The 23,840-nt window shown below is 44.9% G+C and overlaps 1 protein-coding gene across 2 annotated transcripts in view; it reads left to right on the forward strand.

The window, feature by feature from the left end:
- RAB3A (RAB3A, member RAS oncogene family) overlaps window positions 1-23,840 on the forward strand; it is a 122,916-nt gene that overhangs the window by 33,576 nt on the left and 65,500 nt on the right. Inside the window, exons 1-2 of one of the 2 annotated variants that reach the window (XM_069216583.1) lie at window positions 690-817; window positions 18,696-18,923. In XM_069216583.1, coding sequence (XP_069072684.1) covers window positions 18,696-18,923 — 228 coding nt within the window. In that variant the 5' untranslated portion in view covers window positions 690-817. Of the gene's footprint in view, window positions 1-689; window positions 818-18,695; window positions 18,924-23,840 lie in introns of those variants that run through there. The other variant, XM_069216582.1, reaches the window with a different exon arrangement.

The following is a 23,840-nucleotide window of genomic DNA, read 5'->3' on the forward strand; positions in this document are numbered from 1 at the left end:
TGTTCGTGGTAATGACATCCTTTGGTGCACTAGGGGCAGAACTAAATATAGGAAAGCCGCAGCCAATCTCCAGACATTGTTGACCATGGTCACTCATATCTGTCTTTATAATGTGATACTTAGTGATTAAAGAAAATTGGGAAAAGGAGGCCGCAGTGTAGTTAATTGTTGCTTGGGTTCCAGTGACATAACAGGTAGCTGCCGGCGGAGTATCTTGTGGAAACCTCCCATTTAGGAGTCTGAGCCTGAGGCCCTCAAGATCTTTTACTAAACAGAGTGCCTTATTGTCAGGTTTACCTTGCTGTAACGACCCCAGGGACTGCCCACAGCTGATCTTGCAAGATAGTTTGGCCATCTCTTCCAAAAGGATTTAATAATTTCATATTGAAGTCCCCAGTTACTAAAAACTCCGGGGATCCTAGATCCAGATAGCCGGTTAATATTATGCCTATCAATTTGGAGGATATGTGTTTTCTGGAGCGTGCATCTGGATGGATATAGACATTAATTAGCTCCTCGGGTGGCCAAACCTTTTTTCCCTAATTGCTGGGTTACAAAAGACCATAAATACATCAATTTTAAATGGGTTGGTGGCCCAAGTCTCATGTAAGAAAATAATTTGAAATTTATTTAATAGACTAGTCAGATCTTTCTGGTGGGTGTTTGACCTAATCCTGTTTATATTCCAGGAGCAGACTTGGAGAGGTTTGTCATAGGGAGTTACCAACCCAGAGCGTGCCAAGCTGTTCGGAAGTCACTGACGATTATCTTTGTGGAGTGCTGCTGACAGCCACCCTCGATCTAGCTGCTGTGAAGGGTGAATATAGGATGCTCTCTGCCCGTATAGTGATCATCAGTACATTTATTCCCAATTGCAGATCTAAGGACTGGAAAAGGTTGATTTAAGCCTTTTGATTTGCTTAATTTAGACATATTAGTTTGGTCCTCTAGAGGTTCAAGATAACCTATTTGTTGGGGTATACTAAATCGAATTCCCCATTTTAAGAATTAACTATTTTTGTTTATGACTCTTCTAACCACTTGTGATGTCTTCCAAGTTACCAGGGTTGATTCGTTAATTTTACCTTTATTGCTCCTAACCCCTGGCAATATCAGTAGAGTCTATGGCCCTCATTCTGATTCTGGCGGGCGGCGGAGGCCGCCCGCCAGAATTCCGCCCTCCAAAATACCGCGCCGCGGTCAAAAGACCGCGGCGGGTATTTAAAGTTTTCCCCTGGGCTGGCGGGCGGCCGCCAAAAGGCAGCCCGCCAGCCCAGGGGAAAACGACCTTCCCACGAGGATTCCGGCTCGTAATCGAGCCGGCGGAGTGGGAAGGTGCGACGGGTGCATTTGCACCCGTCGCGTATTTCACTGTCTGCCAAGCAGACAGTGAAATACTTGTAGGGGCCCTCTTACGGGGGCCCCTGCAGTGCCCATGCCATTGGCCATGGGCACTGCAGGGGCCCCCAGGGGCCCCGCGACTCCCCCTCCCGCCATCCGGTTCCCGGCGGGAGAACTGCCAGGAACTGGATGGCGGGAGGGGGAGTCGGAATCCCCAAGCCGGCGCAGCAAGCTGTGCCGGCTTGGAGGATTCCTGGGGGCAGCGGGAAACCGGCGGGAGACCGCCGGTTTCCCTTTACTGACCGCGGCTAAGCCGCCGCGGTCAGAATGCCCCGCGGGGCACCGCCGGCCTGTCGGCGGTGCCACCGCGTCTCGCGGCCCTGGCGGTTCTATACCGCCAGGGTCGTAATGAGGGCCTATATCTTTATGGGCTGGAATAGCTTGTAAAAGTTTTAGTATATTTCCTCGGTTTGAATTTCGAATGAACCTCCTGATTGGTATTGTGGTTCTAGAATCAATTGTTTACAGTCTAGGGGAGGACTGTTATTGGGACTTCTTACAGAGTCGTCCTGTTCTCCCACTAGGGCTATTCCTTTGTTTCGTTTTCTGGAACTGTGGCACAAAGTCTGTCTGGCCATCCCGGATTTGATACATTTAGCCTCACATCTGCTCTGTTAAAGGGCTCTATCTCCAAGAGTGGTCTGGGAAGTTCCACCATTTCCTTTGCCCCTGGTCTCACCACTTCCAACTGTCTAATGGCAGACCCATTTCTTTTTCTACCTCGAGCTGAGCCGTTTGAGCCCCTTGATGTTCAGCATATCCGGAATTAGTAACTGTGATACCTATGCCCTTTTCTTCAAATGACCTCCTATGAATCTCTGAAACAATACTCAGTTCAGCTTTGGGCTCCCTTTGGTGTGGTTTGATATTTTGTGGTTCCTGCTTTGTTGGACCTATGCCGTTTAGGTTTAGCGAATCCTGTTGGTCCGTGTTTTTTATGTACTCCACATTAGAATTAGATTCATTCATGTCCATATGGTCTTGGTAAATATGCCCCCTCATTTATGTATTGAATAGTGGGAACAACTTGTTGGTCGTTGTGTGCTCTTTTTGTTGATACTCAAGTCATAAGACATTATCCTCCCATTTCTTATGTCTGGAGGGAGAGAGGAACTCGTATTTATAGTGTGAGGGCCCATTAAGACATTTCTTTTTTTTTTTTATTCCTTGCTTTCTGTTTTTTCTTTTGTCTTTTAGTAGCCAGCTTTTCTGAGTGTAGCTGATACAACGCAGATTTAGGGGAGGGGGAGGAAATGTATTTATTTGGATCTCGGACTGACTGCCTTTTTCCTTTTCAGAGGATTTTAGTAAACATACCTTTTCCCTGAGTACTCCCATCAGTAACCGCACCCCGGTTCTTCAAAAAAATCTATTTCCTTATCAGCCGTTCTCTCAGGACAGCGAGTAACTATACTGCCCATATTTTCATTTGGAGCAGCCTCCTCCCACTGCTGGGGAGATTCTTGAGCTACAAATTCACCCTATGAATTAGTGAAATGAGCAAATCAGCGCTCAAGTAATGGCGTAGACCTTCGGGTGCAGATTTACGCATTTCTTTCCGACCAAGCCCGTGTTCTCTGTTACCGCCTCACGCATGCTTTTATTTCCCAGCACTCCCTTGCGTGCGATTACCGCACGCATTAAAAATTCAGACCCAGAGAACAAAGTAGAACTCGGTAACCTGAAATGCACTTGACATTCATTTTGCTCAATACAACCTCTTTGGGTGGAAGTCGGTCTCTTAAATGTAGTCAGTGACACTTATGATTCACTGAGCCATTAGCGGAAGAACTTAGGCTTTTGTGGGGGTGTTTGTGGTGCCTGACGGCAGCAGGGTGCATTAGAGTGACAAAGAATAAGATTCAACGCAGACAGTGGTGAATGAGAATGTATTTTCGTTGATAATCTGATTAATCAGTCAAATCACATTCATCTAGCGTTTGGATGGGCTTTTTAGGAAAATATGAAGCTGTCTGATTGTATGCGTCTGACAGTTATTCTTGCAATAACAAAAAGCATCTAACGACAAATTTAAAAAATAATTACTATCAATCGAATGACTGGAGCTTGGAAAAGCAAACAATAGCCATTAAGAAGTTATGTAAAGCCATCTGTTTGAGAAATCACTAGAGGTGGGAGGTAAAAGGACAACACAAAAAATATCCCTAGATTAGGGATAGGGAAAGACTTTGTTTCTGATCGGTGTTGTGAGGTGGGTAGTCCAGTACACTGGTGGTTTGTCAGACTAGGGCCTTTTTTTAACAACTCATGCAACTTTTTTTGTGAACTTAATCTTGAAAGATTTAATTTGGGAAATTGGTTAAATCGGGAAACGGAGAGTACACAATGCATGAATTTTTTTTTTTTTTTTCTGAAAAGACATAGGCCCTCATTACGACCCTGGTGGTATAGAACCGCGGGACGCGGTGGCACCGCCGACAGGCCGGCGGTGCCCCGCGGGGCATTCTGACCGCGGCGGCTTAGCCGCTGTCAGTAAAGGGAAACCGGCGGTCTCCCACCGGTTTCCCGCTGCCCCCAGGAATCCTCCAAGCCGGCGCAGCTTGCTGCGCCGGCTTGGGGATTCCGACTCCCCCTCCCGCCATCCAGTTCCTGGCGGTTCTCCCGCCGGGAACCGGATGGCGGGAGGGGGAATTGCGGGGCCCCTGGGGGCCCCTGCAGTGCCCATGCCAATGGCATGTGCACTACAGGGGCCCCCGTAAGAGGGCCCCTACAAGTATTTCACTGTCTGCTTGGCAGACAGTGAAATACGCGACGGGTGCAAATGCACCCGTCGCACCTTCCCACTCCGCCGGCTCGATTACGAGCCGGCATCCTCGTGGGAAGGTCGTTTTCCCCTGGGCTGGCGGGCGGCCTTTTGGCGGCCGCCCGCCAGCCCAGGGGAAAACTTGAAATACCCGCCGCGGTCTTTTGACCGCGGCGCGGTATTTTGGAGGGCGGAATTCTGGCGGGCGGCCTCCGCCGCCCGCCAGAATCAGAATGAGGGCCATAGTTGTGTGTTGCAAAATACAATGTGAGGTCAATACCATATCATTTATAACAGTTGCTATTGATTAAATACATTAAATACAGACATGCAGAATGGCACATTTGGAAACAGTACCATCAAAGTTATAAGTGGCATTTACCAAAGAACATATAAGAAATAACCTCTCTTGTCCGGGTCGGAAAATGATGTTAGCATATGTTTTGTTATCTGTTTTTCGTCGTTTAATCTGCTGGATTAATTCATATTCCCTACTGGATTAATTCCCTACTGTGGTCTTGTGTTCCTTATATACTATTTGACATTTCGGCCCGGTGCTGTATTTGAGATGACCATCTTCAGGATACATTAACTTTAAAAGAACTCCTCTTGGATACGTGATCAATCTGGCCTTTTGCCACCTTCCTCATTGTATTCATATGTAATTACATTCATCCTTGGGTGGCCTACAGTGACAGTGAAGTGTTTCCCATTTGGCTCAAGGGACCTCCAAAGTCTTCGAATTGGGAATATATTTTTATCGGACACCGCAAAAACTTTGCTAATTGGGTCAACTTCAATCTTTATGGATAAAAATTAATTTCTCAGAACCATCTTTTGGATGCCATATTGAGGAAATACCAAAAGAAGGCTGTGGGCAATCAAATGTGTTCATCGGTAAACAATCAACTGATGCAGGGTGGTGATTAATGAATTCTTAATGATTACATATTGAAATCAAGGTCATTGTGGTGGCATCATGAAAATCCAGATCTCTGAAAGAACCGATGAGCTCAGTCAAATTAGTTTTCCCTACATGGTTGTTACTGTTAATGGAACTTCCCTGGTGGACAACTAAAATCATAAATAAAGCTGCAGCTGTAATCCTAAATTTGATAGGATTAAAGTTGCCAAGTAATAGACTCACTTGTATGTCAGCAGACTGTGAGCACTGCTGGGGTTGGGAATAATGCATGAGAAGCAGGGATTACAATTGGAACTTTTATGTTGCTACTAGTCTGCAGGCCATGATGTTTTATCAAGCCTCGTCTTGCTACTTTTAGTAGTGTCGTACGGAGGGCCTGCAATTAACCAGACGTTACTAGCGTGTTAGTGCCTTTAGTTTTCAATAAGAAAATGAATAAAAAAGGTATAATGCTCTGTTACTAAGGTCATAGTTATGTAGTGTCTCTTCCTGTGATGTCTTTGTGAGTCACAGAACCGGTGACGTTCACTTCAATGGCCTCCCTTGCAATTCTTTTTCTCACCAACCTCATCCTTCCGAGGATATATGTATGCATGTGCGTCTTGGTACTTACATAGCGCAAACCTAACTCAGAACCAAGAGAGCGCTGTACATTGTGTAAGGGAGTGGGAGATGATCTACAAGATTGGATTACACAACTACAGTTTACCCATTACATTTCAAACTTTTAGGTACAGGGAGGTTACATGATTTGCCCAGAATCACACGGTGTTGACTCCAAGGGTAGGATTTGAACCTGGACCCCCCAAATATCAAAAGCGGCAGCTCTAGCCACTAGGCCACATCTCTTCTGGTTGGTTTCCGTGTCCCCTTCTTCATCCCCTCCTCATCGCTGATCCCTCACTTGTGACTTTTAAATTCTGTATTTCCCTTCACTTAGATCGCTCTCTGGCTTATACTCCTTTCTCACTGGTTATGGGGTTTTGTCCGGAACGCCTTTTTCACCACTCAGACTCCTCCCGTTGAATCCTGCGCTCTCCAGACATCATCCATTTTAGTTGTTCTTCCTATTTTAAGATCCTCCTCCTTTTTACGTAAGTCAAGTTCTTGGTCGAGCGTACTACTGTGGCCAACTGGAGCATCACTGTAGGGAGGACCAGTGCCAGCTAGAGGATAAGAAACCAGATAACCTCTCTGGTGCATCAGCACCATTAGAGCTATACACCGTGGGTGCACCCTCAGCATCCAACACGGACAAGTGGCCCACCTTAAAGGTGAGCTGCTGATTTAAAGCGGTGAGTGGTGTCCCAAGCAGAAGAATTTATGTTGGTGTCCCCACCAGTGGCATAACAAAGGCCCCCGTGGTGTTGGGGGGGCGAGCTCCGGGGGACCCCCTCGGCACAGTACTCTGGCCTGGTAGCTCCTGGGTGAGTCCGGAGGGGGGGGGCCCTCCCTGTACTGTGCAGGGGGACCCCCTTAACTTTTGTTACGCCACTGATCCCTGCCCACCTTGAGCTTCGGCTGGGGTTGCGCCAAAGTGCCAGAACAGAATGGTATGAAGGCACAGACACCAGGTATGGAATGGATACCTGCGTTGTTTACTTAGCCAGTGACTCCTGGCCCATCAATGCAGATCTGTGCTTTCACAGTCAACTTTTTACAAACTTTCAGAATACAACAGAACAGTTCTTCTTGCGTTTTATACCAACAGTTTGGGTGTGACTTTGTATATGTGCCTTGACAGGTTCCGCAAAGAACCCGTCTCTCCCCTTTTGATAGATTATCTCTGGTTCAAGCTACACAATTTGTTTTTTTTAGGTCCATTGTGCCAGGTGTCTGCATGTGACACCCACATCTGTCTGTGGCTGTCAGGGTACAAAACCCTTCAGAAACTTTCATGCAACTTTATTGCTAGCTGTGAATAAACTTCTGGGTGAGAGATGGCTAAAGTTGACCAAAAAACAATTTTGAGCCCCGGGATTGATCCTTGTCCATGAGGTGCTCTGAGGCCCACCTGAGCCTGTTACCAGCCTGGTGAGTGACCTGCAGGGCGCGGCCTAACTACAGCGCCTTGTCTCAGGGTTCTCACATCTGTGCGGTGGTGTTTTTTCCACCTGAAAACACTGCGGATTTTTCCTGCTATTTCCGTTATTGCAGTTTTTTCCAACATTTCTCTTAACTCTGCATTATGATAATAGTTTATACTAGTTCGACAGTGAAGTCAGTTGCAGGCGATCTAGAAAGCGGCCTCCTGCCTCTATCGAAAGGTGGTCCTCATTTTTTGAAAACTAGTGACTGAGGCACGTCTTTCCTGTTTAACCTGCACAGGGCAAACTCAAGGTCACACATACCTGGCTTTTAAAAGTTCGGGATTCGTGGTAGTTAAACCACAAACATTTCAAAGCCCACATGGGGTGTACATTGCAACATAGGAGCCCCCGAGCGTGCCATAATGCAATAACGAGTGCAGCCTTTAGATTGAAACAGATGATGACACATGATAATCTCATTTGTAAATATGGCGGGAGGCGGAAGTGAGAGCCCGAATCCGACTTGGTTGTGCAGCCTTTGAGAGACTTTCCAATCAGTGATGTGGTTTTTGCAAGGCACGGAGATGCCGTCGGGCCGGGGACATCTCCCCTCCTGAGCACATTTCTTAATTAGTATGTGGAGCTAATTTAGCGGCGCGGAAGGGAGAGGCAGATGGGGCGCTGTCATGGCAACAGCGGGTATTTTTAGACGACTTTATACCGAAGTCATGGCGGACGGTGTCGCCCCCCCCCCCCCCTGTCCCCCGCGTGGCCATGTGATGTCTTCTGCTCTGCATGGTGGCCGTGAGCGATGATGAGGCAACGTAAATATATAGCTGTCCCCGGTGGACATCAACAGATCCCCAGCGCATCCCCTAATGGCGGGAAATCTGCCAGTTGGCGGATTTGGACTTAATTTCCACTCCCCTTATGTTAATGTGATTCATAATTATGGTTTAAATCAACACGTTTTCTTAAGTTGAATAGATCCATCATAGGTCGGTGGGCGCCTTAAAAAGACACCATTGACTCATCAGAAGTGGCCTGAAAGGGGATACCGAATTTATCCCAACAGGTAAAATTTGATACCTTTGGTTCGAAAGTTATAGCCTGCAAAAGATGACATCTGATGTGAGTGCTTTTCCATGGGGACAGGATGTGCATTTTGGTGCTTACCACACCAGAACCTCCATGCCCTGGTAGTTAGTGGGCCTTTCCTCCTGCCCTTTAAATTTTGGCAGAATTGCTAAATTCAAATTTATTAGGGAGTGCAAACTTTATCGCACCAGTTGATTACCGGGTTGACAGCGTCCGCACAACTCTGAATTCCCACCGCTTTACAGAAATAGGGGGTTGCACACTAATTGGAATTTTCCAACCAAGTCATTATAGGGCCCTAATCTTGCGTTCGAATCCTCACAGAGGGAAATATTGTAGTTGCTGAAGTGAGGGTAATGGTATGCATCGGCTTATGAAGTTTAAAGACTCTCCTTCTTGGGGGAGCGGCCAATAGCCCACGTCTTCTTTTTCATCAGCTCGGTGCAACAGACCGGCATGCGTATGGGACATAAGCCATGGTATGAGGATTGGATTAAGTTAAGAATTTAAGAGACTCAACAATCGAGAGAGGGTGCCGGACTGATCATGTCTCTCCCATGTCCCGCTGAGACCCACTGAGGCCTGCTCAAAGGTGGAAATGTCAACAACGTCCCCGGTTGTCTACTGCGCAGCGTAGACCACAGAACTGTGGCTTGATTCCCGGTGACCCCTGAAACAGCCACTTCCTGGATTCGCCGACTTGGCTGGACGTGCTTATTTAAATATGACTTTGATGTGAAGACTTGGACTATTAACTTGACATGTATGGGCTTACCAATAGTTTGTTGCGAATATATATACCCACATTGCGTAAAAATAGGGGGTCCTCCTTTGTAGCCTATACCCCCAAATAATTAGACATTTATGAAGAGAGTGTTGGACCTTCTGGAGTGTATGTTTCTGCTTCCTGGAGGATGCTCAGCCAAGGCTTTTTATGCACACTATGACCATGTGTTACAAAAGTAGGTGATGGAAGATGGCTAAACACACATGAAATGCACGAATGGTACCCAGGGAAATGCAAAGTTCATATCTGTAACAAAAGAGGGTTTCCTAATTGTGAGGGGAAGTGAGTTGGACTAGAGGGGGTATAATCCTTTCCCTAATTGTCATGATAATTTAGGCAAAAATCACAGACAAAATCATAAATTTGAACCCACATTAGACTACCTTGCATGGTTGCCGGTTTGTGAGTTTGTGAAATGGACCAAACATTCACAGCTATGCCTGTGTCTGGGCCGGTCCCAGCTTTCCAATGTAGTCTTGGAAAAGTCGTATCTCAAAATATACCAATACAAATTTCCTCATAGACATAATACTTGTGCCCCATGTAGAAGTGTCTTCCACTACACCATCGCCAATTTTGGTTGTTCGCTTTCCTTGCCAGACTGGACAGACATTACTCGTGCCTTTGTCAGGAGTAAATCTCTCACCATTACCAGGACTGGAAGAGCTCAGAAAGCAGCTTCTAAATCCTCCAATATAAATGAAGGTTATGGGAGCACATACATTTTCCTGGGCATTCCAATTTTCAAATGCCAACCCTGCTCTCCTTGGGGGAGATTTACGTAATGAAAACCTCTGTGTAAGTAAATCATTTTACAAGTGTAACTTTTGTGGAATGTGAAGTTGTTTTGCACTCATAAAACAAGCTTATTTTGTGCAGTCTAGTTTTACTTAGATGCACAAATAACTTTGTGACTCGGACGATTTAAAATTGAATTTGGCAGATCTAAGCGTGTTGTTGCCAGCACGGTCAGCAGATGGAGTTTTGACACGTTAGGTGAAACATTATGTTATTTGATACAATGGGACCTAATAGTTGAGCTTCAGTTCTCGATTATAGGCAAAGTCTGGAGTCAGACATATTTGTGGCACCCCCAGAAAGAAGACTGCTCTTGTCTTGACCTTGAACTGGCCATGTTGGTCAGAAGGTTGGAGAGTTAGCCATACTTTGCTAGTATACCATTTTCAGTTGGGATTTGCGCCGTAAGTGACCAAATTGTTCCCCTGTGGCATCTAAGGGTAGGTGGAACCCACTACGGAATCCGCACAGTTGCATGAAAACTCTGCGAGATTCCGTGGAGTTCCGCAAAAGGGCAGAAATCAGCACATCATGCTTCTTATACTGATTTTTGGCACCAGGAGGTTTTCTGCGCTGAAAATCAGCGCAAACCTCACCAGGCGGTGCGCCAGATGGCGTTGCTTCTTGAGTTGGTTTGGCTGCTGCTCGAGTAGATTTTCTGTTTGAGCGGCAGCTTTCTCACTGCGCACGGTTGCTCCTGCCCACATTGGGAAAATCTCACCAGTGCCCCTCTAGTGCCCGAAAATCACATTAGGGGATGCCAGTTCTCGATCACTAACTTCCCATTGGCAAGCCAAGTGCGAGAAACTACTCCACCGTGCAGATGTTGACAAAATTTGGATGGAACTCAGCGTTACAAGCGTAACGCGAAGCGGCCAAAATTCTGTCAGCTCCGCTGGCGGAGCAGAGTTTACTGCCCACCCCTAGTGGCATGTAGAGTCTGTGGGTCACTGTACATGAGGGAGGAAATGTTCTATCCTGTTTGGTATTGAATAGTAGGCGAGGATGTACTTGACCTGTGTTGGAGCTCTCCACTGGAGTCTTGCACCAGTCTTGCAGTGTCCCTTCCTGCCATTGGATTCCCAATGGTCCTGTCCCACCAAAGGGGAGACGGCTCCAAGTTTGATGCCTGTCTTGAGGATTTCATCCCCCTCCCTGTGAACCCGCCCCTCCGATTGGACGCCTTAAGCCCAACATCACTTGTGCCCTACCTGCCAGCAAAAAGTCCAAATCTGTTACTTTACTTCAAGCTGAAATATTCTCACAATAGGCGTTTGTTTCTGCAGCAGTTGGTAACCCACCGAGCTATCTCATCGGAAACTGGAGTGACCAGTGCATGACCTTGCTGCAGAAGTGATTGTTACAGGATGCTTTAAAAGGATGCAATACTGAGAGGGTCCTGTCCGAATCCAAGCCCCTCCCTTGCAGTTTGTACATTGAATTCTGCAGCAGACACGTTAACCCGTGGAACTATCCAACTGGAAGCTTTAGTTATTGCTGTCTGACCTTGCGGTATGCTGGTGGGCACGGCACTCTGAAGGTACTTTGTTGTGGTGGGTGTGAGGTTTCCATGAGCAGATTCAGAGGTCGGATAAAAATAACTCACTGATGCTTTTTTTCAGCCTGTATCAATTATTAATCCCTACCATTTTGTAAGCCGGTTTGACCTGTGCTAGATATAAAAGCTTGTTTAAGTGTTTTCAGCACACAGAGAACTCCAAGGCAAGAAATAGTACTGGAAAATGTGTTCTCAAAGGGGTGGGGGGCGCTGCACCCTGGTATCATGTTTTACTTAGCGCACAGACCTGGAGCGCTCATTCATATCAAATTTATATTTAAGCAGCCAAAAAACGTTTGAAAACATCTTTTAAAATACAAATTTAGAGAAAACATAAACATATAAAGTGTCATATTTTTTATCACGTACAGGAATTATAGGCCAATTTCACTCTTGCATGGGTCAAGTAAAATCCATGAAAAATATGTAAATAAATAGCTTTCGGATTTTCTTGAGGAACCTGCTCAAGCAAGCTCAGTTCATCCTACTCATCAGTATTTAAACCTCGCCATGGTACAGAAATTGCCCTTTGGCAGCAGTGGAAGAAACAAAAAAGCTTCTGTATCAAGGATGTGTGGTTGCTATCATCCTCCTCGGCCCTAGTGCTGCCTTCGACACGGTAAAGCACGAGATCCCGTTGGAGAGGCTCCAAAATGTCGGAGTGATTGGACAGGCTCTTCTCTGGCTTAAATCGTTCCTCAATCAGAGGCCGTTCCAAGTATTCGATAGTGACTGTAGATCAGATCCCATGCTGCTCAACTGTGGGGTCCCTCCGGGATCCTCGCTGAGCCCCACCCTTTTTAATGTTTGTGTGCTCCCTTTGGCTGAGGTCGTCCTTGCACGTGGTATCTCGCTAGTATTGTATGCTGACGATACCCAACTTATTTTTTTGGTGAGCCGTGTAAAGGACGATCGACCTCCCGCTCTTGGCTCCTGCCTTACAGATGTAGCTAATTAGTTGAGCCGTTCAGCTCGGAAACTCAATGGGAAGAAAAAAGAGCTCCTGATTCTAGGTAGCCCCTCTCCAAATGTGATAAATCTGGGATGGCCTAATGACTTAAGCGCCCGCCAACACCAAAGCCGGAGGTAAAAAGTCTAGGCCAGTGGTTCCCAACCTTTTGACTTCTGTGGATCCCCATTTGATCAATACTGGAGCCCGGGGACCCCCACTGAATCATTATTGGAACACGGGGACCCCCGAGGAGTCATTACTGATAGCTGGGACCTAATATTATTAAATGTTTTAAGCAGCCGCGGACTCCCTGAGGAGGCTTCGCGGACCCCCAGGGGTCCCCGGCCCACAGGTTGGGAACCACTGGTCTAGGCGTTTGGCTGGACAAAGACTTGACCATGAACACCCAAGCAACAAAAGTGGTTGCTACCTACTTTGGGATGTTGAGTGCTCTTAGGAAAATGTTATACCTTCTCCCGTCCCAGTCCAAAAGACTAGCAGTCCAAGCACTCATTCTGGCATGAGTGGAGTATGGAAATGCACTATATTTGGGCGCTTCCTAATCAACAGTTGACAAATTCAAGTGGTGCAGAATGTTGTTGCCCATCTGCTATGTAACATCTCTAAATTTCTCTCTGCCCGACAAGCTCTAAAGTTGATACACTGACTGCTGGTTGCTCAAAGAATTACATTTAAATCCCTGTGCATTGCTTCCAGATTACTCACCCAGACCGGTCCTTGAATTGGGAATGCATGGATCGCTCCTTATATCCCTTCAAGATGTTTGTGTTTTTCCAACACCTGCTTAGCTATGGGTCCGCCGATTCAGAAAGTGAGACGAGGCGGCCGATCTTTCCGATACAATGTCTCCAAGCTATGGAATTCTTTGCCTACTACCTTGCGGACTGCTGAATTGGAATTGCCATTCCGCAAACAGCTAAAGACTTGGCTGTTCGCACAATTTTGTTGATCGACTGGCTCTGATGGCAGATGTTTAACATAGTCACCGCTGTGTAATGTGCAGTACATTATAGCGCTGGGATGTCCTAAGGTAGCTATGTGCTCTATAAGAGCCTTCTACAATACAGAATAATACAATACAATACAGACTTTGGGAAAGGATCTGCAGGCGACAATTAAACGAGAGCCACTGAGCATTAATGCTTTAACATAAATTATGCAAATACTGAAATCATTCATCCTTAAATCATGTTGTGTTCCCTCCAGACATAAGTTTGACTGTATTTCCATTTGTCTTTCTGGAGCTGTGCAGAACTGTCCTGTCGCCCTGTTTTATTTTTCTATTCATATGAGGGATTGTGATACTTAGAGGGGGTATCTTAGTTGCGAGATTTGTGATTTTGTGATACTTAGAGGTGGTATCTTGGTTGCGAGGCTTGCCATCCTGTAGAGTCACTACCGTGTTTTGGGTTGAAATATTGACTTACAAAAAAAAAATCATATTTTCTATATGGACCTCTTCACTGTATCGTGGGGATAAGTCTAGCTAAGCCAATGTGTAGTGAAGTATTGCAGATCCATTCTTACCGTGATGATGAGGTGGATGCAAGATTTTTGTAGGCTATATTTCCACCCCAAATTTGACGTAACACCACCTACAGCATTTCTGATGATGGGCCATCTTGGTAGGTCCCATCTTGGTAGTAGGTCTGGGTGATAAACTCTGCTCTGCGGGCGGAGTTGGCAGAGTTTTGGCATAATGCAAGTTCCGGCCAATTTCACCGACTTCTGCAGACTTTTTTTTTCTCATAAGTTGGTGAGCACAGCTGAAAATTGTCATCCCCTAGTGTGATTTTCGGGAGCTATGAGCACACCCGGTGTGATTTTCCCAATGCGTTCGGTCGTGGGCAGTTGCGACCATTCGTGTTGGGAAAGCTGCAGCCTGAGTAGAAAATGTACCTGAGCCAAGTTGAGCTGCAGCACCCTCTGACACGCCACACTGTGCCACTCGTGTCCAGCTCCCAGTGCTGATAATCAGCTCCCAGTGCTGATTTCCACCCACTCACTGAACTCTGCAGAATGTCGCTGAGTTTTTGTGCAACTCTGCTGAATTTTGCTGAGTAAGACTCCAGAAGTTCTGCCCAGGCCTACTTGGTAGTTCAAGGGAGTCCTCCTCAGTCCTCCTCAGACATGATGTCAGACCACATAGATCAGATCTTGGTGGTCTTCAGTAGCCCCGTCTCCACTTCATCCTCTGTTGGTATACCACAGCAGGATAACATTGTGAATGCTAATGCTGGCATTCTAGTAACCTTGCCTTTAAAATGTAGCGTTTCGCATTACAGAAAGTAGGAGTAATTCACTGACATTCAACCCTTGGGAAAATAAATGTCAGTTTTGTACATCTTTCGAGCCTATTGTACATTTCATCAAAGAGCGCTTCTGCTCTGCCTCTTGATGGGGAACCTGCAAAATTACAGATCGGCTGTGAATAAAAGTTGTCTTCTGTTTAATCATGGAGTGGTTGATTTTTGCATGTAGGCTTTTTGCTGGACAATAATGTGCGGGTGGTTTAAAAGTTGCTTTAATGGCAGTTATTGTACTTGTAGCAATTCCTAGAGTAGTGAATATTATGGTGTTTTTGCATTTGCATTAGGAGTTTGTCTGAATCCTGGATTGCTTTTTACTTCAAGGACTTCAGAACATGTGCTACAGTGCATGCAAGGCTCAGAGACGTGTAGGGAAACAAGTGCATGCATGGTTCTCCCATGTTTTTGCATCATTCTACTATGCCACCATGGTACGACTACAAGCCAGCTGGCCCCTTTGTATGTCCAGGAGTGCCAGATTTTCATTTACATGCCACAAATCCCAGACATTATTTTACAAAGTCAATGGGTATCCAGACAATTGGACATGGATTCAACTCTCTAGTCCCATGGTGCTGCCCCACTGTAGGTCAAGAACATGAAACTGACGCAGGTGGCTGTGGATTGTCATTGTGGCACGACGCTTACAAGTGACTTCTGTTAGTTAAGATGTGGTGGAGTAGGTAGACCACCATCCTGCTTGAGGACTAGGCCAACTCTAGGTTGCACCTATTTTAGGCTATCTCCAATGAGAGAACCGGGGTGTGATTGTGCGTGTCTGTGTGCTTCAGCTGCATTGTCATTGTTCTTTCTTCTGACCATGGGTTTATGGCAACTTCCCAGCTGACTCACCCCGCTTCGCTTGATTGATTTGCACCTGCGCACTATTGGTTGCCCACCATACCTGCCAGATACCCTGAAATTTACTCGGAAATTTCCCTTAGATGTGAATCATTTTTAACTGTATTTTGCTTGTAAATTGCCTATACTGAAGGTTATATCCAGTGGTGTGTCTCCTGTCGCCCAGCCTTAAATACCCCCCTCAAAGCAGTGGTCAAATAATCTTTCCTTATTGTGCTAACTAGTACTCCAGCATACATGATCCTGCTTAATCCCAAACTTGCATTCAAAAGACCTTTACATCCTAACGCCTAAAAACATTGCTCTGTTGCCCCTTGTTTGTGAAATGAATGTGTGTTATGCTGTTCTCCCAAGACCTTATCTGTGGTCTTTACCGGTTTAAGGTGCTTAGTAAAAAGAACCTTGAGGCCAGAGGCAGGAGTAATTTGGCAGGAGAGATCATCTAAGATTTGTTTAAAGCAGGCCACGGGGCCTGGTTCCTGGGGGAGGTGTGTCTCAGTCACGAGGGCGAAGTGCATACAGTGTGCACGACTAGGCCCTAATCAAGTGTCTCCCCCAATTGTCACCGTAGACCGGTGTACTGTTGGTGGATACAGTAGTGATGCCAAAAGTAATGGTTCTCCTTACCCAAGTGGATGAATTGATAATTGCACGCTAACTTCATCAGGTCCTTCAGTTGTACTCACATGGATGAGATGGGTGCAATGCAGAGCTTACAGCTTATAGCAGTCCTTCTCTGCTTTGTATCTTTTCCTTTTCCAACTCCTGAAACGAGGAGGCGTAAGAGCCCAGAACTATGTCCAAGCAGTGGATTCCCATAGTTGTATAGGGCTGGGGTGGGGTCAGTCCTTGGATGTGACCCATGTTTGGATTGCCTATCCCCGGAGCCTGCACAGCTCGTATTGAGTGTACGGATGGAATGTCAACCTTCTCTGTAGGCACATTACTTAGTGAATGAGTGAGGCACCCACACATGACTCCCAATTCCTGCCGGTCAGCCTCTCTTTGCATAAACACTATAGCCTTTCGATTGACACTATTATTTCAGCAGGAAGTTCAGTTAGAAAACAATTCTGACTGCTTCTCTCTTTAAGAGTTCCCTGAACTGTAGGTACTTGGATTTTGACCTCATGCTGGGTGGAGAACATTGCATAGTGTAGGGCCTGTACTCCAATGATCTGCTTCTGTTTTTCAATCCCTTGAAGGATTACAATGGATTAGGATTGCAGTTTCAGATGTGAAGTTCCTGCCCTGGGATGCAGCATGTGATCAGTTTCTGCACATATTTTGTGCTTCTGCTCAGATAGGCCTTGTGAACAGTGAATAAAACCTTAAATTTAATCCTAGCATCTACTGGAAGTAAGAAGAAGGCCTTCAGGGTGGGTCTACTGTAGTCCTGTTTGCAGCAATTTAGTCACAGCCTGGCTTGGAGGCTTTGCAGACTCATGTAATAGCTTGCTGAGCCTAGGCCTGTAATGGCGGGAAGATGAATGAGAAGAAACGCATGCACGTAACAAGAATTAGTAGTACCTTTTTATTATATATGATTTAAAGTCGCAGTAAATCCAATAAATACAGCTATGACTATATCAACATAAATAATGAATTGTTGCGCTTGATTGAGTCGGTCCCTATAGAATCTGTTCAAAGTCAGCTAGAATAAAAGCACCAGACGTGTTTACCCAGGGGAACAGAGGGCACTAGATACAAGCATCCATTGTAAATGTTGTGAAGGATTGCCTGTAGGCGTGCACATAAAAACAGACCATAGCATGCGCACTTTAGAGACAATCCAGGAGTGACCGATAGGCAATCGGCCTGCATTTTACAGTCATCCAGAATAAATGCTTCATGGAGTGAGCCCAGGAGTGACAGAAGTGACCCGGTGCCGCAAATCCCCATAAACACTAACATTAGACTAATTGAATGATTCATGCTGAGGTGCATAAATAACATTTGTCCAAAGAAATATAATCTGGAATATGAGAATTTTATAGTGACGGAAGAGGCAAACATAGGACGTATCAAACAGTGTTCTTGGTCATGAAGTTTTAGCATTCCTCTGAGAGGTCTAAATAGGACATCCTTGAATTTACTCAGTTTTACAGTCTTGGGTTACAAATAACATCAGAGAAATGTGGTTAATTATTTAGCAAATGGCTGAAGATATGTGGTATTTTAAAAGCAACTTTTCTTTACTAACTAAGTAAATCTGAATCTTTCTGACCTCATTTTGGATCTTTTATTTGTTTTGTTTAATTCAGTTGAGGATTGAAAACACTTTTGAAGTGGTTCTGTGCTGTTGCTTGGACTATGTCAATTACAGTATGACGTTACTTGATCTTGGGGACCACATGCAATGGGTATTCACCTGACCGAGGAGTGTGTGGGTTGACATTTCTTTTAGTAGAATACAGCATTCATTTTAAGAAATAAGATGACCAGGCACTGGCAACTACCAAAGGAATTTCAAAATGTCTACTAAACTTCATCAATGATCAAATATTTTTTCATAAATATTGCATTTGTTAGTGAAATTGCTTAGGTACAGAGTTTATTTAAAAATAAAATCAGATTGTAGTTCACAGTCAAGGCTCTTTGGACAGAACTTGGTATTTTCCTGGTTACCATGCAGATCTTAGAGAGCAGGGCTGTGCAACATGTTTAAATAGATATTTTATTTAAGGTGTCTTTTTGGTGATCATTTTCTTTTATATTAGTATTGTTATAGATACAATCAACAGAGTATCAGTCAACAACAAAACAACCTTAAAAGCTGTATGCGCTATTTGTTCGCATAACTGCAAGACTAATCAGTTGTGCCCGGTTGGGATGCCTAAATAGATATTTTAAATTTTTTGGAAGTAAAAATACAAACCAGCTGTTTTTAAATCACTGTTCACTCAGCAAGGAACATAGCTGCATGTTTAAAACAAATTAGGTCACAGTCCTGTTAGCCAAAGATCGACTGGCATGTGTACCGTAATACATTTATTCCATGATCATTATTATTAATAAATGCTTGTAATATTAGCTTTTGGGGATGTAAAAGTCGCTTCATTCTTCTACTGTGGTCTTTATACTTGGTCTCTAATACAGAAACTCCTGAGTGTGTAGGTGTTTTCTGGTATCAGAGAATTTAAATTTTTAACAGACCCTAATTCATCTGTGTTTTACCTCTTCCCCTGCAGATGGCCTCAGCTACTGACTCCCGCTACGGACAGAAGGAATCTTCTGATCAGAACTTTGACTATATGTTCAAGATTTTAATTATAGGGAATAGCAGCGTGGGAAAAACCTCTTTCCTCTTCCGATACGCAGACGACTCCTTCACCCCGGCCTTCGTCAGCACCGTGGGGATCGATTTCAAAGTGAAAACCATCTACCGGAATGACAAGAGGATCAAACTGCAGATTTGGGTGAGTCCATCAAACCTTCCAGTTGTTTGAAATGGTCATAATTGTTCAATATATTGCGGCTTCCTGTCTTCAAATTTAAGCTAAGAAGAAACAAGAAAATCCAGGAGCAGCGCCTGTACAACCTAACGAGGAAGGTCATGACTAAACTCCCATGCAAAGTTGATACAAGATAATTGTTAGCTTCCTCCTTCGAATATCAGAGAAGAAAATAATGGGTATTAAATGCCGCTGAGAGACTGACTTCTCTGGAACCCAGTGTTCACAGTAGCATTTTCTGAAAATATAACAGGATCAACTTTAAACTCTTTTACTCTCAAGAGGGTTTGTTGCGTGATCTGAAAACATAACAGGATAAACTATAAGCTCTTTGACTCCCAAAAGGGTTAGGTGAATAGTCTGGTCTAAAACTCATAAAAGTGTTCTCAAAGTGACTTGCCATAATGAGGAGTGCTAGAATTACATAACGGGTGGAGTTCTCCAAAACCTTTTTTTATTTTTTATAAATCTCGTGTAAGTCTCCTCTCCAAACTTCTCTGTGGGCTGTTCAGTTTTCTTGTTGACATTGAGTAAATAGCTGGAGTGTAGTAAGCATCATTTAAATTGCCTCATATTTACTGCAGAATGTGCCAGGTCGTACCTCCGTTATGGCTCGATGGGGATAATGGACTTTAAAAGGGTCAACACCTGCCAGCCATCTGCCGGTTGAAGCCCAGCCCTGGTTTGTGAAATGCACAAGAGTGTGATTACCCTCTTGTGTGTCTATCGAAGAAACCAGGGCTCTCTGTGCATCATTGACTGTACTGCTTCTTTTTTTTACCTCCGACTACAAAGATCTGCAATTTATGTTATTGTGTTATCTACTTAGAAACTCCACTCACTCCACAAGCACCATTTCCCAGTGTTTCAGTATCCTTGTGGAGTAAGCAGCTGAGACCTTCAGGAAGTGGTGTGTTTTGAAGGTCCATTTCTCACTTCAGGGTCCTTATGGTCTGAATGTGTGACCTTTTGAAAATTCTCTTCGTTCTCAAAGTATGCAGTTTCTGATAGGGGCTTATAAAACGTTTTCTGATTGCTGTTTAGAGAGTGCACAGATAAGGTGCTTGGGTCTGGAAGCGGGATTTGTATGCTACCCAAGAATATCAACTTTAGTGAGAAGCAATATCTGGTACCTGGGTGATACCTTAGTTGGCTTCTTACTGTAGTTTGGGATTATGAACCTTGTGCTTGTTCTAGGATAAGTCAGGCCATGCAAGTGCTCTGGATCTGGCACAATGTTATGATAGCGCTTCTAACAGTAGTGATAGCAGGACCATTATCTAATGTTTTCACTGAGTTCTTCTGCACCAATGATTCAGTTTGATGCTCCAGAACTGTCCTAAAATTTGCCACTTAAATCCCTCTAATGTCATTGCTCTTCCTTGAGTTCTCAAACTGACTTGTAATCGATTCCATAGGTCTTTCTCTTAAGAGACAGATTATTTATTGAGTTAGTATTTGAAAAACTGACTAGCTTGTCTTTCATTGGCCATGAGATCTGTGAGCTCAGTGGTGGTACCATGATAGGACTCTGTGAGCACTGGACAGCACTGCAGCAATTGAGCGGTTCAGTTCAACATCAAGTCAAGTCTGGGTGTAGAGTCGGGGTTTTCAGTATTCAGCCTTGGATGCCTTTTTGTTGACGCAAGTTAAAAGTTAAGCGCTCATAGCTGGGGCTAAGGGAATTTTGCAAAGTCTTGGCACGCACTAGCTGAAGTGAAGGCAATGAAAGAAGGTATTACAAGTTTCAGCGGTAGTAGGATACATTTTAACTTTTGGTTGGTGGGGAAAAGAAAAGTTTGTTAATTGTTTCCAAAGATTCAGACTACTTTCACATAATACCACATACATGGGCAAAGTCCTACAGTGGTGACCTGCAACCCCAGAAAGAAACTTTGAAAGTCATGTTTCTCTTTTTGCTATTACAAAAAAACGTAAAAGAACAAATATTTTACATCTCAGGGGATTCACATGGGTCACCCCCTCTTCCTACCATGATGCTAACTAAGGCCTCTCCTACTCAGGAACCAAGTGCACTTTGCAGCTCGTTTCCTAGGTCAGCCTGTTTGATAGACTTATATTAGAAGTGTATTTGAATCTATTTTCAATAAAGTTACATTTTCTTCCTTTTAAGTTTATAAATCAGTAATTCCTTTAATCTGTATTCATTTCATCCTGCCCGACATTCCTACACACCTTATTCAATCCAGACTCTTTTTCTGGGATCATTCGTTTGGTATTTGGGTTCATTATTGCCAGTATTTATGGGCCACATAAATTAAATGTCCTCTGTGAACTAAAATGAAGATTAATCTCCTCTACTCTAAACATATTAAAATAAATACTGGTCATAACTACAGTCTGTTTTTTTTCAAGACCGGTGGTATAGTTTACCCACACTGCTCCTTGTCAGTGGATGTGGGAATGCATCCAGTTAGGAGGGCTTATTCCATAATATTCTGGGTCAAATCCTAGTTGTGTGAATGCTGTCTGGTTGCACTTTTTTCAGCCCTGCTGCAAATGGCCAATAGTGAAAGGTGGACCTCCCCAAAGGTGGCATTTGTGTTTTGACCACAAGTTACATAACGATCTTGTTGATGTGTAAGAAATAACTCATGCCTGTTAAGGTCTTATGGGCTGTATTTAATTAATCAATGCATCTGCAGTCCTTCCCACTCCATCACAGTCCACATCTCGTGGGCAAGTCTTATTCTCACTAGTGGATGTTTGTTTACCTGACCTCAGCCCTCCACTTGTGTGTCCAGACCTCGAGGACTGCAGGACTCACTGCAGAATGCACACTGACATGGCTCACTGCCTCCCTGCCCCAGCACCTCCTTACTATTCAGAGACAAAAGGATCATGCAGTTCATCTTGAATGACTTATTCTTATCTCTACCCACACAAACCTATCTTTTCTAAGACTGTGGGGGTCATTATGAGTTTGGTGGACGGAAAAGGCCGTCCAACACACTCCCGTGGTCAGGTTGCAACCAGTGGGGCCGTCTTTCCGCGGGTCCCATTACGAATTCCCGCTGGCCCAACAGGGAACAGCCTACAACATTGTTGCCGGCTCATAATTTAACCGGCGGCAATGTTGTAGTGCGTAGGGTTCACCAGCACCCATCGCACTGTTCACTGTCTGAAATGCAGACAGTGAACAGTGCGATGGGGCTGGCCATGGGGGCCCCTGCAGTGCCCATGCCAAGTGCTTGGGCAGTGTAGGAGCCCCCCCCCTAGGGCCCCATGCACCCCGTCTTTGCCAGCCTTTACATGACGGTGCTACCACCATGTAAAAGGTGGCAGAGAGGGGGGTTGTAATCCCCAGGGTGGTGCTGCTTGCAGTGCTGCCCTGGAGGATTGGTACCGTCAGCACCACCAGTCCCTCCAGTGGAGGTAAACTGGCGGTGCTGTCGGTCTGACCATGGCGCAACTGCCATGGTCGCAATGTGGCGGTCAGACTGCCGCCAAAGCAGTCTGACCACTGGTCTGGCGGCGGTCAGACCGCCACCGTCACCCTGGCGGTGTAAAGACCGACAGGGTTATAATGAGGCTCTGTGTGTTCAGACAGTTTGCCAGAAGTTCAGGGTAGCTATTTACCATGGGTTTTGTGGTATTCTTTCACTTTTTCCTTTATTCCAGCACTGCAGAAATAAAAAAGGTATTAATCACGCAGCTCCAGGGGTTTTTGGTCAAAGCTTTAAGTGAGTGCAGTGCTTGTGGGACGACCACATAATCTCAAATCCCTACTCTTGGAAATCTTTCCTGGAGGCTCGGGCAGCGGGGAGAGGAGAAGGAACACAGATCTCAGGAGCCTGATGTCCTACTTCTGAGGGGTGGGAAGCCAGTTTAGAGATATTGATTGAATTAAGTTCTCTACACTAGTCATTGACAAATTCTTTCAACACTGGGATCATTCTATGAAGCGCTTAAAGGCTGATGGAGACATTCCTTGCTTTCACCACCACGTTTCAAGTTGCCCTGCCTTCAGCCTACATCATTTAAAGCAAGAAAGTTTCATCCGGACCCCTCTTTGAAGCTATTGTTTTCAACCAGAAGATGACTTCTGTTCAAGGCACACCCTGCAGTCCGCTCCCATTGCGAAGCAACTTCTCTGACCATTCGAAATGCGAGGAAGTTGTGGACCCACGAAACAATGTTGTAGATAAGGCTTGGAGTCCTTGTGTAACTTAATGAGCAGATACTTATACACTGCACGTAGGGATATATGAAATTGCATAATTTGTCCATGCACAATACCATGATCTTATGCTATGTCAGTGATACATGGTTTGCCACTGCGTCATGTAGCTTTTTGACTTGAAAGTGGCTTTCGCATAAAATAAGTCTCGCAAGATACTGGCAGGAGACTGGTTTGAGCAGAGAGACATCGGTGAGACATTTCTGTGCGAACCAGTCTTTTGTGGCTGTCTTATGTGACTTTTATTATGCAAGGCGGATAAAACCAGATGTACAAAATGCATAATGTGAAATACAGAAATTACAAGAAATTCATTAGTATAAACATATTCCACCCAATCTTAATGTAAAGAATATTCCAGAACACATCGGTTAAACATAACAGGGGAGCTCAGCATCCTGAAAAGTTGTGAAGAAAAGGGGGGAAAATTATAGGGATAGGCGCTAACAGACTATCACCAAAACATTTCTTTAACAATGGATAGTAAATACGGTGCTCCCGAACGGAGGGTCCTCCCAGCACCTCCAGTGTTTCTCCAATAGGAAAAAACAAACTGATTAAAAAAGCCAGGGCACTCGTATGAAATAAGATAAGAGTCTGTGCAGTTAGGTTCTTGGTCTTCGGAGAATCAATATATAATCCAAACAGAGTTAAAGTTCAGTGTCTTTATTCTTGTGCGA

Source organism: Pleurodeles waltl, chromosome 12 (genome assembly GCF_031143425.1).
Source record: "Pleurodeles waltl isolate 20211129_DDA chromosome 12, aPleWal1.hap1.20221129, whole genome shotgun sequence".
NCBI lineage: Eukaryota > Metazoa > Chordata > Amphibia > Caudata > Salamandridae > Pleurodeles > Pleurodeles waltl.